The sequence below is a fragment of the Leuresthes tenuis genome, unplaced genomic scaffold (genome assembly GCF_036924035.1).
Source record: "Leuresthes tenuis unplaced genomic scaffold, fLeuTen1.0.hap1 SCAF_14, whole genome shotgun sequence".
Classification (NCBI taxonomy): Eukaryota; Metazoa; Chordata; class Actinopteri; order Atheriniformes; family Atherinopsidae; genus Leuresthes; species Leuresthes tenuis.
Genome location: NW_027325368.1, coordinates 229,340 through 244,805, shown reverse-complemented (window position 1 = coordinate 244,805; position 15,466 = coordinate 229,340). Strand labels below are relative to the sequence as shown.

Here is a 15,466-nt window from a genome sequence, read left to right as displayed (position 1 = left end):
TTCATTGCAAAGTTTATCATAATATACACTGAAAATGATCCCAGATGCTTAGGGAGTCAGCTCTGATATGCAACGCTAACCCAACTTTTAACTTTATGTGCCAGCTTTGAAAAGCTGTACACATGTAATATCTAATAATAGAGCTTAGAAGAGGGCATTGGAGTGTTTTTTTCTCCTGTGGACGCCACTGCTAGACTTAATTCTGTCATCCTTTTCTTCACTGCCATGTGCAACAACAGAGGACAGCTACCTAAACTTTACTCTTTACTACAACTTGACTCTCCTGTTGACAGCACTATAGTTTCAATGTATACAACACTAATTTAGAAGAGTCTCAATTAGTCTGGAAAGATAGTTTAATAATGTATAAGAAAGCACTTCGTAAAGCTAGAACTGCTTATTATTCATTATTGATGGAAGAGAATAAGAATAATCCCAGGTTTCTCTTCAGCACTGCTGCCAGGCTGACAAAGAGTCCGAGCTCTGTTGAGCCATGTATTCCTTTAACTCTCAGCAGTGATGATTTCATGAGATTCTTCATCAATAAAACTGTTTCTATCAGAGAGAAGATTGATGGAATCCTTCCCATTATTATCACTGATGTATCATCAAGTAGAGCAGCTTTAGAAGTATCTTTGAACCTGATTTGTATTTAGACAGCTTCTGCCCAGTTGATCTCTCTGAGCTAACAACAGCAATAGTCTCTTCTAAACCATCAACTTGTATTTCAGACCCAATCCCAACCAGACTGTTCAAGGAGGTTTTCCCCTTAATCAATACTTCCATATTGGATTTGATGTCTCAGGGTGATGCAGAGAAACTGCTCCATGCATCTGTTCCTTCAGGACTGAACTACTGTAATTCCTTATTATTGTTCTGTCCCACAGATTCTCTGAAAAGCCTCCAGCTGATCCAAAACCCTGCAGCCAGAGTTCTGATGAGATCTAACAGCAGAGATCATGTTTCTCCAGTTTTAGCTTCTCTTCATTGGCTCCCTGTTAGATTCAGAATAGAATTTAAGCTTCTTCTCCTCACATATAAAGCTCTTAATGACCGAGCTCCATCACATCTTAAAGATCTCACAGTTGGATATTTCCCCAACAGAGCACTTTGCTCTCAGGCTGCAGGTTTACTTGTTGTTCCCAGAGTTTCTAAAAGTAGAATGGGAGGCAGAGCCTTCAGTTATCAGGCCCCTAAAAGCAGAATGGGAGGCAGAGCCTTCAGTTATCAGGCCCCTAAAAGCAGAATGGGAGGCAGAGCCTTCAGTTATCAGGCCCCTAAAAGCAGAATGGGAGGCAGAGCCTTCAGTTATCAGGCCCCTAAAAGCAGAATGGGAGGCAGAGCCTTCAGTTATCAGGCCCCTAAAAGCAGAATGGGAGGCAGAGCCTTCAGTTATCAGGCCCCTAAAAGCAGAATGGGAGGCAGAGCCTTCAGTTATCAGGCCCCTAAAAGCAGAATGGGAGGCAGAGCCTTCAGTTATCAGGCCCCTAAAAGCAGAATGGGAGGCAGAGCCTTCAGTTATCAGGCCCCTAAAAGCAGAATGGGAGGCAGAGCCTTCAGTTATCAGGCCCCTAAAAGCAGAATGGGAGGCAGAGCCTTCAGTTATCAGGCCCCTAAAAGCAGAATGGGGGGCAGAGCCTTCAGTTATCAGGCCCCTAAAAGCAGAATGGGAGGCAGAGCCTTCAGTTATCAGGCCCCTAAAAGCAGAATGGGAGGCAGAGCCTTCAGTTATCAGGCCCCTAAAAGCAGAACGGGAGGCAGAGCCTTCAGTTATCAGGCCCCTAAAAGCAGAATGGGAGGCAGAGCCTTCAGTTATCAGGCCCCTAAAAGCAGAATGGGAGGCAGAGCCTTCAGTTATCAGGCCCCTCTCTGTGGAACCAGCTGCCAGTTTGGCTTCAGGAAGCAGACACCCTCTCTACCTTTAAGATCAGGCTGAAACTTTCCTTTCTGATAAAGCTTATAGTTAGGGATGGCTCAGGTGAGCCTGAAACATCCCATAGTTCTGCTGCTATAGGCCCAGCCTGCTGGGGGACCTTATCTGTCACACCTTTCCTCACTTTGCTCTCTTTTTCCCCCTGTTTAATTTCTCAAATGATTTTATGTACATGTGACATTATTGTGGTTATTTCCACAGTCCCTCAGGCTCAGGACGGGAGATTGGACTGAAGACAAGTTTCGGTGCAATCTGTTGGTTTCCTTAGATAGGATACTGTTTTTGAATTGGCTCCATATGAATGAATTGGATTATTTTGAAATTAATTAATTAATTGGATTTCATTGGATTATGATTACAATTAATTGAACTCAAATTGGATTGAATTGGACTATATTATTTAAGTTCCTTGAGATGACATTTGTTGTAATTTGGTGCTATATAAATAAAACTGAATTTAATTGAAAGGCAGGAAAGTGACTGCTTCTGTTCACTGAACACAACCCCAAAGAAATCCGATTACTGTGAATCGGTTTAGACTGGGTTGGTCAGGGCGGTCAGTCAGCTGCGGGCTCGGAGGCTTTTATTTTGGAGGTCATTAGTTAGTGCGGAAGTCGCCGTGAAGTCGCGGTGCTAACAGGTAACGGCTAACTGCTAACGCAGGGAAAACGGAGCTTCCTGTCTTTTAACGGACACACCGACTGCCTGCAAGTCACCGAGGACGGACTCACAAACTTTATCTCATGTTGCCGCTCAACTGAAGAAGTCTGTAGAAGCTGCACGTGCACGCGCACTGTTCATGGCTACAGAGGAGCTGTACGAGGTGATGCGAGTTAAAGCTAACGTGCTAACGGTGAAGTTGTGAGTCGGTGAAGTTTCAGAAGTTTGGTGAAGTGACGTAGAGCGGTTAGTTAGCAGCTGGTTGACTAGTTACTGTGAGTCAGAGCCAGTCAGCTGCAGGATTTTAACCAGGTAAAACTAAACTCAGTTAGCCTCCTTTTAGCTTCCTGTTAGCCTCAGGCTAACGGATCATAAAGTTTGATCAGGTTTAATCGATCAGACAGCTGATCAGCAGGAGCCAGACTCAGGTGTTTGTGCTGATGCTGATCAATAAAGAGGTGATGATCAGATCTCGGCCTTCTTCTCTCCAGCGCTGCTTCAGCTCATTGAGGTTTGCAGCATTGGTTTCTGCACAGCTCTCTTAAGGTCCCACCACAGCATCTCAGTCAGGCTGAGGTCTGGACTCTGACTGGACCATTGCAACACCTTGATTCTTCTCTTTTTCCCACATTCTGCTGTAGATCTGCTGCTGTGTTTGGGATCTTTGTCCTGTTGATGAGCCAGTTTCAGCCCAGCTTTAGCTGTGGGACAGATGGCCTCACATCTGACTCTAGAATACTTTGGTATCCAGAGGAGTTCATGGTGGACTCAATGACTGCAAGGTGCCCAGGTCCTGTGGCTGCAGAACCAGCCCAGATCATCAGCCCTCCACCACCGTGCTTGACAGCTGGTATGAGGTGTTTGTGCTGATATGCTGTGTTTGGTTTCCTCCAAACGTGCTGCTGTGCATTAGGACCAAACATCTCCACTTTGCTCTGGTCTGTCCAAAGGACATTGTTCCAGAAGTCTTGAGCTTTGTTCAGATGCAGCTTTGCAAACATAAGCTGTGCTGCCATGTTCTTTTTAGAGAGAAGAGGCTTTCTCCTGCAGCCCTTCCAAACAAGCCATCCTTGTTCAGCCTTTTTCTAACTGTGCTGTCATGACCTTTGACCTTTAACATGCTAACTGAGGCCTGTAGAGTCTGAGATGTATGACCTTTAACCTTTAACATGCTAACTGAGGCCTGTAGAGTCTGAGATGTAGCTCTGGGCTTCTTCACCTTGGGGTGAACTTGCTGCTTTTATAGAGCTGCTCACACTGACTGAGGATCAGTTAATCAGAGCATTGATCAGTGAATCAGAGCATTGATCAGTTAATCAGAGCATTGATCAGTTAATCAGAGCATTGATCAGTTAATCAGAGCATTGATCAGTTAATCAGAGCATTGATCAGTTAATCAGAGCATTGATCAGTGAATCAGAGCATTGATCAGTTAATCAGAGCATTGATCAGCTCTTTTATACTTTCGAATGTCAACGAGCTTCTCGGCCGTGTTCAGCCACTAAGACCAGAAAAGGAAACTGCCGGAAATGACGCTCTGAGCGGACCAATCACAGCCCTTACGGCCCGCGCCACGTGTCGTTAGTTTTTTGGAGGCGAGGCAAGGTGGTGCAAGTCACTGCTGCTGTGTTTTGTCTCAGTTTTTGTTCAGTAAATAATGGCGCAGTGTAATATGAGTTGATCTCAGGTGGGCTTTACTCAGCTTTAACACCTGGCTGCAGGAGGGCTTTGCAGCGTGATGTCATCAGATTTTATCACTGCATCAGAAAACGAGGTGTTGGCGGCCTGATATGAAGCGATGACACGTTGATGAGTGTGATGAAGGTGAAGAAGGTGTGACCTTGTGTCCCGCAGGTGGAGAGGATTGTGGACAGGAGGAAGAACAAGAAGGGGAAGGTGGAGTACCTGGTTAGGTGGAGAGGTTACAGCTCTGAGGGAGACACCTGGGAGCCTGAGAGTCACTTGTCCACCTGCATGACCTACGTGCACGACTTCAACCGCCAGCACGCTGAGCGGCAGAGAGACGGCACCTTACTGCGCTCCACCCGCAGTCTCCAGCACAGCCCCGCCCACAGGCCGCCCTGCAGGCTGTCGCCCAGCACCGCCACCCGCAGTGACATCAGCAGAGATTGTCTCCAGATGAGAGCTACGCTCAGCCCGGCTCACCTGCCCCGCCCGGCCCCTGCCAGCTCCCAGCAGCCCCAGCCCACCGACAGCTTCGGCGGTGGGCTGATGTCGGTGGCCCCGGCCAGCTCGGCCCGCCGTAGCGTGGACCTATCCAAGACCGGCATCAAGATCCTGGTTCCGAAGAGTCCGATGAACAGCCGGCCGGACTCGGAGGAGTCTGCAAGCGAGGCTGCTCACAGCCTGGAGGCTGGTGCTCAGGAAGCTCACCTGGTGCCGCCCGAAGTAGCCCTGCTACAGAAGCCGGCAGGAGTTCAGCTGGGTCCCGGAGAGGAGAGGGCCCGCATGGGGACCAGGCCACGGAGCCAGAACCCCCCACCCCCCGCCGAGGGCCCCCATCACACCTGTTGCCATGCGCTCCCTCAGCGGCTCAGGTGAGTCCTGCTCGTTTTGTCCAGTTCCAACCGGTTCAAAGTGACCGGCAGCCTGGTTGGTTCTGACAAAGGTTTTATTTTGGATTTTTATTTAATTCCTTTGTTAAGGCTGGAAGATTTTTTAAAAGCCTCTGCATTGAAATATGTGGTTGAATTGTGTTAAAGGAGAAGAAAAACTGATGACTAAAAGCTGAACATGACACCCGCTCCACTCCTCTCTTTGGCCTGTAAGCAAACTGCAGTTTATCTGATTCACATTCTGTGTTTTCCAGCATCTGCAGATGGACCAGTTTTTCAAAGATGTTCATAACTATAGAGATTAAAGTGACTGGTCTAAAATCATTCATTGTTTCTGGCCAGTTGGATTTAGGGACCAGGACAGCATCAGATACTGGGGACATCTGATGAGACTGGTATGAAGGACTGGACTCAGTTCTTTTACACAGGTCTTAAGTAGGACGGGTCCCTGTTGGGTAGAAACTGGCGTACGGAACGTTTCGGACGGGTCCCTGTTGGGTAGAAACTGGCGTACGGAACGTTTCGGACGGGTCCCTGTTGGGTAGAAACTGGCGTACGGAACGTTTCGGACGTGTCCCTGTTGGGTAGAAACTGGCGTACGGAACGTTTCGGACGGGTCCCTGTTGGGTAGAAACTGGCGTACGGAACGTTTCGGACGTGTCCCTGTTGGGTAGAAACTGGCGTACGGAACGTTTCGGACGGGTCCCTGTTGGGTAGAAACTGGCGTACGGAACGTTTCGGACGGGTCCCTGTTGGGTAGAAACTGGCGTACGGAACGTTTCGGACGTGTCCCTGTTGGGTAGAAACTGGCGTACGGAACGTTTCGGACGGGTCCCTGTTGGGTAGAAACTGGCGTACGGAACGTTTCGGACGGGTCCCTGTTGGGTAGAAACTGGCGTACGGAACGTTTCGGACGGGTCCCTGTTGGGTAGAAACTGGCGTACGGAACGTTTCGGACGTGTCCCTGTTGGGTAGAAACTGGCGTACGGAACGTTTCGGACGGGTCCCTGTTGGGTAGAAACTGGCGTACGGAACGTTTCGGACGGGTCCCTGTTGGGTAGAAACTGGCGTACGGAACGTTTCGGACGGGTCCCTGTTGGGTAGAATCTGGCGTACGGAACGTTTCGGACGGGTCCCTGTTGGGTAGAAACTGGCGTACGGAACGTTTCGGACAGGTCCCTGTTCGGTAGAAACTGGCGTACGGAACGTTTCGGACGTGTCCCTGTTGGGTAGAATCTGGCGTACGGAACGTTTCGGACGGGTCCCTGTTGGGTAGAAACTGGCGTACGGAACGTTTCGGACGGGTCCCTGTTGGGTAGAAACTGGCGTACGGAACGTTTCGGACGTGTCCCTGTTGGGTAGAAACTGGCGTACGGAACGTTTCGGACGGGTCCCTGTTGGGTAGAAACTGGCGTACGGAACGTTTCGGACGTGTCCCTGTTGGGTAGAAACTGGCGTACGGAACGTTTCGGACGGGTCCCTGTTGGGTAGAAACTGGCGTACGGAACGTTTCGGACGTGTCCCTGTTGGGTAGAAACTGGCGTACGGAACGTTTCGGACGGGTCCCTGTTGGGTAGAAACTGGCGTACGGAACGTTTCGGACGGGTCCCTGTTGGGTAGAAACTGGCGTACGGAACGTTTCGGACGTGTCCCTGTTGGGTAGAAACTGGCGTACGGAACGTTTCGGACGTGTCCCTGTTGGGTAGAAACTGGCGTACGGAACGTTTCGGACGTGTCCCTGTTGGGTAGAAACTGGCGTACGGAACGTTTCGGACGGGTCCCTGTTGGGTAGAAACTGGCGTACGGAACGTTTCGGACGTGTCCCTGTTGGGTAGAAACTGGCGTACGGAACGTTTCGGACGTGTCCCTGTTGGGTAGAAACTGGCGTACGGAACGTTTCGGACGGGTCCCTGTTGGGTAGAAACTGGCGTACGGAACGTTTCGGACGGGTCCCTGTTGGGTAGAAACTGGCGTACGGAACGTTTCGGACGTGTCCCTGTTGGGTTGAAACTGGCGTACGGAACGTTTCGGACGGGTCCCTGTTGGGTAGAAACTGGCGTACGGAACTCTTCGGACGGGTCCCTGTTGGGTAGAAACTGGCGTACGGAACGTTTCGGACGGGTCCCTGTTGGGTAGAAACTGGCGTACGGAACGTTTCGGACGGGTCCCTGTTGGGTAGAAACTGGCGTACGGAACGTTTCGGACGGGTCCCTGTTGGGTAGAAACTGGCGTACGGAACGTTTCGGACGGGTCCCTGTTGGGTAGAATCTGGCGTACGGAACGTTTCGGACGGGTCCCTGTTGGGTAGAAACTGGCGTACGGAACGTTTCGGACGGGTCCCTGTTGGGTTGAAACTGGCGTACGGAACGTTTCGGACGGGTCCCTGTTGGGTAGAAACTGGCGTACGGAACGTTTCGGACGGGTCCCTGTTGGGTAGAAACTGGCGTACGGAACGTTTCGGAAGGGTCCCTGTTGGGTAGAAACTGGCGTACGGAACGTTTCGGACGGGTCCCTGTTCGGTAGAAACTGGCGTACGGAACGTTTCGGACGGGTCCCTGTTGGGTAGAAACTGGCGTACGGAACGTTTCGGACGGGTCCCTGTTGGGTAGAAACTGGCGTACGGAACGTTTCGGACGGGTCCCTGTTGGGTAGAAACTGGCGTACGGAACGTTTCGGACGTGTCCCTGTTGGGTAGAAACTGGCGTACGGAACGTTTCGGACGTGTCCCTGTTGGGTAGAAACTGGCGTACGGAACGTTTCGGACGTGTCCCTGTTGGGTAGAAACTGGCGTACGGAACGTTTCGGACGTGTCCCTGTTGGGTTGAAACTGGCGTACGGAACGTTTCGGACGGGTCCCTGTTGGGTAGAAACTGGCGTACGGAACGTTTCGGACGGGTCCCTGTTGGGTAGAAACTGGCGTACGGAACGTTTCGGACGGGTCCCTGTTGGGTAGAATCTGGCGTACGGAACGTTTCGGACGGGTCCCTGTTGGGTAGAAACTGGCGTACGGAACGTTTCGGACGGGTCCCTGTTGGGTAGAAACTGGCGTACGGAACGTTTCGGACGTGTCCCTGTTGGGTAGAAACTGGCGTACGGAACGTTTCGGACGGGTCCCTGTTGGGTAGAAACTGGCGTACGGAACGTTTCGGACGTGTCCCTGTTGGGTAGAAACTGGCGTACGGAACGTTTCGGACGGGTCCCTGTTGGGTAGAAACTGGCGTACGGAACGTTTCGGACGTGTCCCTGTTGGGTAGAAACTGGCGTACGGAACGTTTCGGACGTGTCCCTGTTGGGTAGAAACTGGCGTACGGAACGTTTCGGACGGGTCCCTGTTCGGTAGAAACTGGCGTACGGAACGTTTCGGACGGGTCCCTGTTGGGTAGAAACTGGCGTACGGAACGTTTCGGACGGGTCCCTGTTGGGTAGAAACTGGCGTACGGAACGTTTCGGACGGGTCCCTGTTGGGTAGAAACTGGCGTACGGAACGTTTCGGACGTGTCCCTGTTGGGTAGAAACTGGCGTACGGAACGTTTCGGACGGGTCCCTGTTCGGTAGAAACTGGCGTACGGAACGTTTCGGACGGGTCCCTGTTGGGTAGAAACTGGCGTACGGAACGTTTCGGACGTGTCCCTGTTGGGTAGAAACTGGCGTACGGAACGTTTCGGACGGGTCCCTGTTGGGTAGAAACTGGCGTACGGAACGTTTCGGACGGGTCCCTGTTGGGTAGAAACTGGCGTACGGAACGTTTTGGACGGGTCCCTGTTGGGTAGAAACTGGCGTACGGAACGTTTCGGACGGGTCCCTGTTGGGTAGAAACTGGCGTACGGAACGTTTCGGACGTGTCCCTGTTGGGTAGAAACTGGCGTACGGAACGTTTCGGACGGGTCCCTGTTCGGTAGAAACTGGCGTACGGAACGTTTCGGACGGGTCCCTGTTGGGTAGAAACTGGCGTACGGAACGTTTCGGACGGGTCCCTGTTGGGTAGAAACTGGCGTACGGAACGTTTCGGACGGGTCCCTGTTGGGTAGAAACTGGCGTACGGAACGTTTCGGACGTGTCCCTGTTGGGTAGAATCTGGCGTACGGAACGTTTCGGACGGGTCCCTGTTGGGTAGAAACTGGCGTACGGAACGTTTCGGACGGGTCCCTGTTGGGTAGAAACTGGCGTACGGAACGTTTCGGACGTGTCCCTGTTGGGTAGAAACTGGCGTACGGAACGTTTCGGACGGGTCCCTGTTGGGTAGAAACTGGCGTACGGAACGTTTCGGACGGGTCCCTGTTGGGTAGAACTGGCGTACGGAACGTTTCGGACGGGTCCCTGTTGGGTAGAAACTGGCGTACGGAACGTTTCGGACGGGTCCCTGTTGGGTAGAAACTGGCGTACGGAACGTTTCGGACGGGTCCCTGTTGGGTAGAAACTGGCGTACGGAACGTTTCGGACGGGTCCCTGTTGGGTAGAAACTGGTGTACATTTCCGATGTGGTTGAGGTGGTTGTGGTCTGTGTCCCCTCAGGAAACTTGCTGCTGATGGAGGCCGTCGCAGCCAGTGGGATGTCAGGTGTGCAGAGCGCCGCTGCAGGAGCTGCGAGCGTTATGGGTAAGCGGCGTTTGGAGGAACGCTCTGCGTTTGATAAACGCCTCAGGTTCAGTGTCCGTCAGACGGAGAGCGCCTACCGTTACCGTGACATTGTGGTGAAGAAACAAGATGGCTTCACTCACATCCTGCTGTCCACCAAGAGTTCGGAGAACAACACGCTCAACCCCGAGGTGAGGCCACGCCCCAACATTAGACCACACCCACACAACTTGTTGTTGTTTTAGAGCGACAGTGCATCATTCTCCCCTTTGCATTATAACACTCTTACCTTTAGGTTCCTTACCCTCCTCTCACACAGCCAAGCTCCACCCCCTTTTACTATGACACACCTGAATACCCAGATGACTCTCCTCCTCTTTGTTAGGTGATGAAGGAGATCCAGAGCGCCATGGCAACAGCGGCATCAGATGACAGTAAGCTGGTGTTAATCGGTGCTGTCGGCAGCGTCTTCAGCTGCGGCCTCGACTTCCTGTATTTCATCAGGCGGCTGACGGACGACAGGAAGAAGGAGAGCATCAAAATGGCCGAAACCATCAGGTAACTGTGGCACTGTGGGATGTCCTTATTAGGTTGTTGACACTCTCTGACCTCTGTGTCCTCTTCCTCAGGACCTTTGTCAACACTTTCATCCAGTTCAGGAAGCCAATTGTGGCGGCGGTGAACGGGCCGGCGCTCGGCCTCGGTGCCGCCCTGCTGCCGCTCTGCGATGTGGTGTGGGCCAATGAGAAGGCCTGGTTCCAGACGCCGTACACTTCCTGCGGCCAGACGCCGGACGCCTGCTCGTCCTTCACCTTCCCCCGAATCATGGGCCTCGCCTCGGTCAGTGCATCCCCCCTTCACTCACCCCTCCCCCCTTCACTCACCCCTCCCCCCTTCACTCACCCCTCCCCCCTTCACTCACCCCCTCCCCCCTTCACTCACCTCCTCCCCCCTTCACTCACCCCCTCCCCCCCTTCACTCACCTCCTCCCCCCTTCACTCCCCCCTTCACTCACCTCCTCCCCCTTCACTCACCCCCTCCCCCCTTCACTCCCCCCTTCACTCACCTCCTCCCCCCTTCACTCACCCCCTCCCCCCTTCACTCCCCCCTTCACTCACCCCCTCCCCCCTTCACTCACCCCTCCCCCCTTCACTCACCCCTCCCCCCTTCACTCACCCCCTCCCCCCTTCACTCACCTCCTCCCCCCTTCACTCACCCCCTCCCCCCTTCACTCACCTCCTCCCCCCTTCACTCCCCCCTTCACTCACCTCCTCCCCCTTCACTCACCCCCTCCCCCCTTCACTCCCCCCTTCACTCACCTCCTCCCCCCTTCACTCACCCCCTCCCCCCTTCACTCCCCCCTTCACTCACCCCCTCCCCCCTTCACTCACCCCCTCCCCCCTTCACTCACCTCCTCCCCCCTTCACTCACCCCCTCCCCCCTTCACTCACCTCCTCCCCCCTTCACTCACCTCCTCCCCCCTTCACTCCCCCCTCCTCCCCTCTCCCCCCCTTCACTCCCCCCTCTCCCCCCCTTCACTCCCCCCTCTCCCCCCCTTCACTCCCCCCTCCTCCCCCCTTCACTCCCCCTCCTCCCCTCTCCTCCCCTTCACCTCCTCCCCCTTCACTCCCCCCTCCTCCCCTCTCCCCCCCTCACCTCCTCCCCCCTCCTCTCCTCCCCTTCACCTCCTCCCCCCTTCACTCACCCCTCCTCTCCTCCCCCTCCTCCCCTCCCCCTTCACTCCTCCCCTCTCCTCCCCCCTTCACTTCCCCCTTCACCTCCTCCCCCTTCACTCCCCCCTCCTCCCCTCTCCCCCTTCACTCCCCCCTCCTCCCCTCTCCCCCCCTTCACTCCCCCTCCTCCCCTCTCCTCCCCTTCACTCCCCTCTCCCCCCTTCACTCCCCTCTCCCCCCCTTCACCTCCTCCCCCTTCACTCCCCCCTCCTCCCCTCTCCCCCCCTTCACCTCCTCCCCCTTCACTCCCCCCTCCTCCCCTCTCCCCCCCTTCACTCCCCCTCCTCCCCTCTCCCCCCTCCTCTCCTCCCCCTCCTCCCCTCCCCCTTCACTCCCCCCTCCTCCCCTCTCCTCCCCTTCACCTCCTCCCCCCTTCACTTCCCCCCTCCTCCCCTCCCCCCCTTCACTCCCCTCTCCTCCCCCTTCACTCCCCCCCTTCACCTCCTCCCCCCTTCACTCCCCCCTCCTCCCCTCCCCCTTCACTCCCCCCTCCTCCCCCCTCCCCCCTTCACTCCTCCCCCCTTCACCTCCTCCCCCCTTCACTCCACCCTCCTCCCCTCCCCCCCTCCTCCCCTCCCCCTTCACTCCTCCCCTCCCCTCCCCTTCACCTCCTCCCCCCTCCTCCCCTCTCCCCCCTTCACTCCCCTCTCCTCCCCCTTCACTCCCCCCCTTCACCTCCTCCCCCCTTCACTCCCCTCTCCCCCCTCCTCCCCTCTCCCCCCTTCACTCCCCTCTCCTCCCCCTTCACTCCCCCCCTTCACCTCCTCCCCCCTTCACTCCCCTCTCCCCCCCTTCACCTCCTCCCCCCTTCACTCACCTCCTCCCCCTTCACTCCCCCCTCCTCCCCTCTCCCCCCCTTCACCTCCTCCCCCCTTCACTCCCCCTCCTCCCCTCTCCCCCCTTCACCTCCTCCCCCCTTCACTCCCCCTCCTCCCCTCTCCCCCCCTTCACCTCCTCCCCTCTCCCCCCCTTCCCCTCCTCCCCCCTTCACTCCCCCTCCTCCTCTCCTCCCCCCTTCACCTCCTCCCCCTTCACTCCCCCCTCCTCCCCTCTCCCCCCCTTCACCTCCTCCCCCCTTCACTCCCCCTCCTCCCCTCTCCCCCCCTTCACCTCCTCCCCCCTTCACTCCCCCTCCTCCCCTCTCCCCCCCTTCACCTCCTCCCCTCTCCCCCCCTTCACCTCCTCCCCCCTTCACTCCCCCTCCTCCCCTCTCCCCCCCTTCACCTCCTCCCCCTTCACTCCCCCTCCTCCCCTCTCCCCCCCTTCACCTCCTCCCCTCTCCCCCCCTTCCCCTCCCCTCCCCCTTCACTCACCCCTCCTCCCCTCCCCTCCCCTTCACCTCCTCCCCCCTTCACTCCCCTCCCCTTCACCTCCTCCCCCCTCCTCCCCTCCCCTTCACCTCCTCCCCCCTTCACTCCCCCCTCCTCCCCTCTCCCCCCCTTCACCTCCTCCCCCCTTCACTCACCCCTCCTCCCCTCCCCCTTCACTCCCCCCTCCTCCCCTCTCCCCCCCCCTTCACTCACCCCTCCTCCCCTCTCCCCCTCCCCCTCCTCCCCTCTCCCCCCTCCTCCCCTCTCCCCCCCTTCACTCCCCCCTCCTCCCCTCCCCTTCACCTCCTCCCCCCTTCACTCCCCCCTCCTCCCCTCCCCCTTCACTCCCCCTCCTCCCCTCTCCCCCCCTTCACCTCCTCCCCCTCCTCCCCTCTCCCCCCCTTCACCTCCTCCCCCCTTCACTCACCCCTCCTCCCCTCTCCCCCTCCCCCCTCCTCCCCTCTCCCCCCCTTCACTCCCCCCTCCTCCCCTCCCCTTCACCTCCTCCCCCCTTCACTCCCCCCTCCTCCCCTCCCCCTTCACTCCCCCCTCCTCCCCTCCCCCCCCCTTCACCTCCTCCCCCCTTCACTCACCCCTCCTCTCCTCCCATAGGCTAACGAGCTGCTGCTCAGCGGCAGGAAGTTGACGGCTCAGGAGGCATGTTCTAAAGGTTTGGTGTCTCAGGTTCTGTGGCCCGGAACCTTCTCACAGGAAGTGATGATGCGGATCAAAGAGCTGGTGTCGGTTGACCCGCTGGTCAGTGACACACACACACACACACACACTCATGCTGGCCAACACGCCATCTGGTTAAACATGGTTCTGTTTCGGGTTCTTCGTGTTCTGCAGGTTCTGCGGGAGTCCAAAGCCCTGATGAGAAACACCAGTCGTGGCGCTCTGGAACAGGCCAACGAGCGTGAGTGTGAAGCCCTGAAAAGAGTGTGGGGCTCGTCGCAGGGGACGGACTCCATCCTGCGGTACCTGCAGAGGAGAACCGAGCTCTACTAGAACCAGGACCAGGAGATAGAATGGTTTGCACTCAGTTTCCATCTTCATGTTCTCAGCAGAACACTGATTGTCCAGGAAGTAGACACATCCAGACTCAGTGAACTCGTTGGTTGTCATCTCTTCTTCTGTAGGAACGGGTCAGCTGACTCCTGAACAGACTCGTAGGTAACAGAGCTGGACAGGTAATGTCAGCTGAGGGGTTCCACAGGGTTCCATCCTGGGCCCTCAGCTGTACAGGCGGTACACTCGGAGAACAGGTGTGTGTCTCCTCACCTCAGACAGTGATGAGGTCACCTGCACAGAACTCCAATCCTGTCCTACCACAATGCGATGAGATAACACCTCGGGTTCTGTACTGAACCACAGAGACGGAACCATGAGCTCTGACAGAGAACAGCAGGAACACAGCATGCTGAGCAGGCGATGGCCCGGTATCAGTATCTTCGGGGACAGCTTGTTCTGGACTCTTCGGCTCCGGACTCTCCTGGGCTGATCCAAGAGAGTCCGGATCTGGACTCTACAGCGCGACACTAGGTTCATGCTGTGAATGATGTGCTTCCTGCAGCACCCCCCCCCCACAGGATGACCTGTAAGGATCATGAAGTGATGAATCTGGACTCTGGTTCTGCTTTCTGTGTGATAACGAGGGTCAGGTTCTACCTGGAAGCAGTGTGACTCACCTGCACTTTGTCTCCATCATGTTATTATTAAAAATCAATTAAAGTATTAATAAAACATTTAATTTGATTGAACCTCCTCTGTACTGGCTCTTTTAGGAGCTCCTCACTTTTTTTTCTCTGCTGCAATTTATCTGTTGTTAACCAGCTCTGTGATCCTCCTCCTTTACTGTTAGCGCTCTGTCTGCAGTCTCTGTCTGCCCGGATAGTCTTAAAGCTGAGCAGAGAGCTGTTAGAGTTGTTCCTGCAGCCAGGTCCAGGATTCCACCATCTGTTGTTAACCAGCTCTGTGATCCTCCTCCTTTACTGTTAGCGCTCTGTCTGCAGTCTCTGTCTGCCCGGATAGTCTTAAAGCTGAGCAGAGAGCTGTTAGAGCTGTTCCTGCAGCCAGGTCCAGGATTCCACCATCTGTTGTTAACCAGCTCTGTGATCCTCCTCCTTTACTGTTAGCGCTCTGTCTGCAGTCTCTGTCTGCCCGGATAGTCTTAAAGCTGAGCAGAGAGCTGTTAGAGTTGTTCCTGCAGCCAGGTCCAGGATTCCACCATCTGTTGTTAACCAGCTCTGTGATCCTCCTCCTTTACTGTTAGCGCTCTGTCTGCAGTCTCTGTCTGCCCGGATAGTCTTAAAGCTGAGCACAGAGCTGTTAGAGCTGTTCCTGCAGCCAGGTCCAGGATTCCACCATCTGTTGTTAACCAGCTCTGTGATCCTCCTCCTTTACTGTTAGCGCTCTGTCTGCAGTCTCTGTCTGCCCGGATAGTCTTAAAGCTGAGCAGAGAGCTGTTAGAGTTGTTCCTGCAGCCAGGTCCAGGATTCCACCATCTGTTGTTAACCAGCTCTGTGATCCTCCTCCTTTACTGTTAGCGCTCTGTCTGCAGTCTCTGTCTGCCCGGATAGTCTTAAAGCTGAGCAGAGAGCTGTTAGAGCTGTTCCTGCAGCCTTATATTCCTGCTGTCCTCATCAGGGCTCCGAGCTCGTCCGTTTTATCCACCAGAGA

At 55.2% G+C, this 15,466-nt stretch overlaps 1 protein-coding gene across 1 annotated transcript; it reads left to right on the top strand.

Moving 5' to 3' along the window:
• The first annotated feature begins 2,542 nt into the window (after nucleotides 1-2,542).
• cdyl (chromodomain protein, Y-like) lies at nucleotides 2,543-14,542 on the top strand. Its single transcript, XM_072363064.1, is given in 8 exon segments — nucleotides 2,543-2,756; nucleotides 4,448-5,089; nucleotides 5,091-5,151; nucleotides 9,682-9,935; nucleotides 10,130-10,302; nucleotides 10,374-10,584; nucleotides 13,400-13,543; nucleotides 13,637-14,542. Coding segments are annotated over 8 exon segments (1,668 nt in total). The 5' UTR covers nucleotides 2,543-2,732; the 3' UTR covers nucleotides 13,796-14,542.
• The last annotated feature ends 924 nt before the right edge of the window (nucleotides 14,543-15,466 follow it).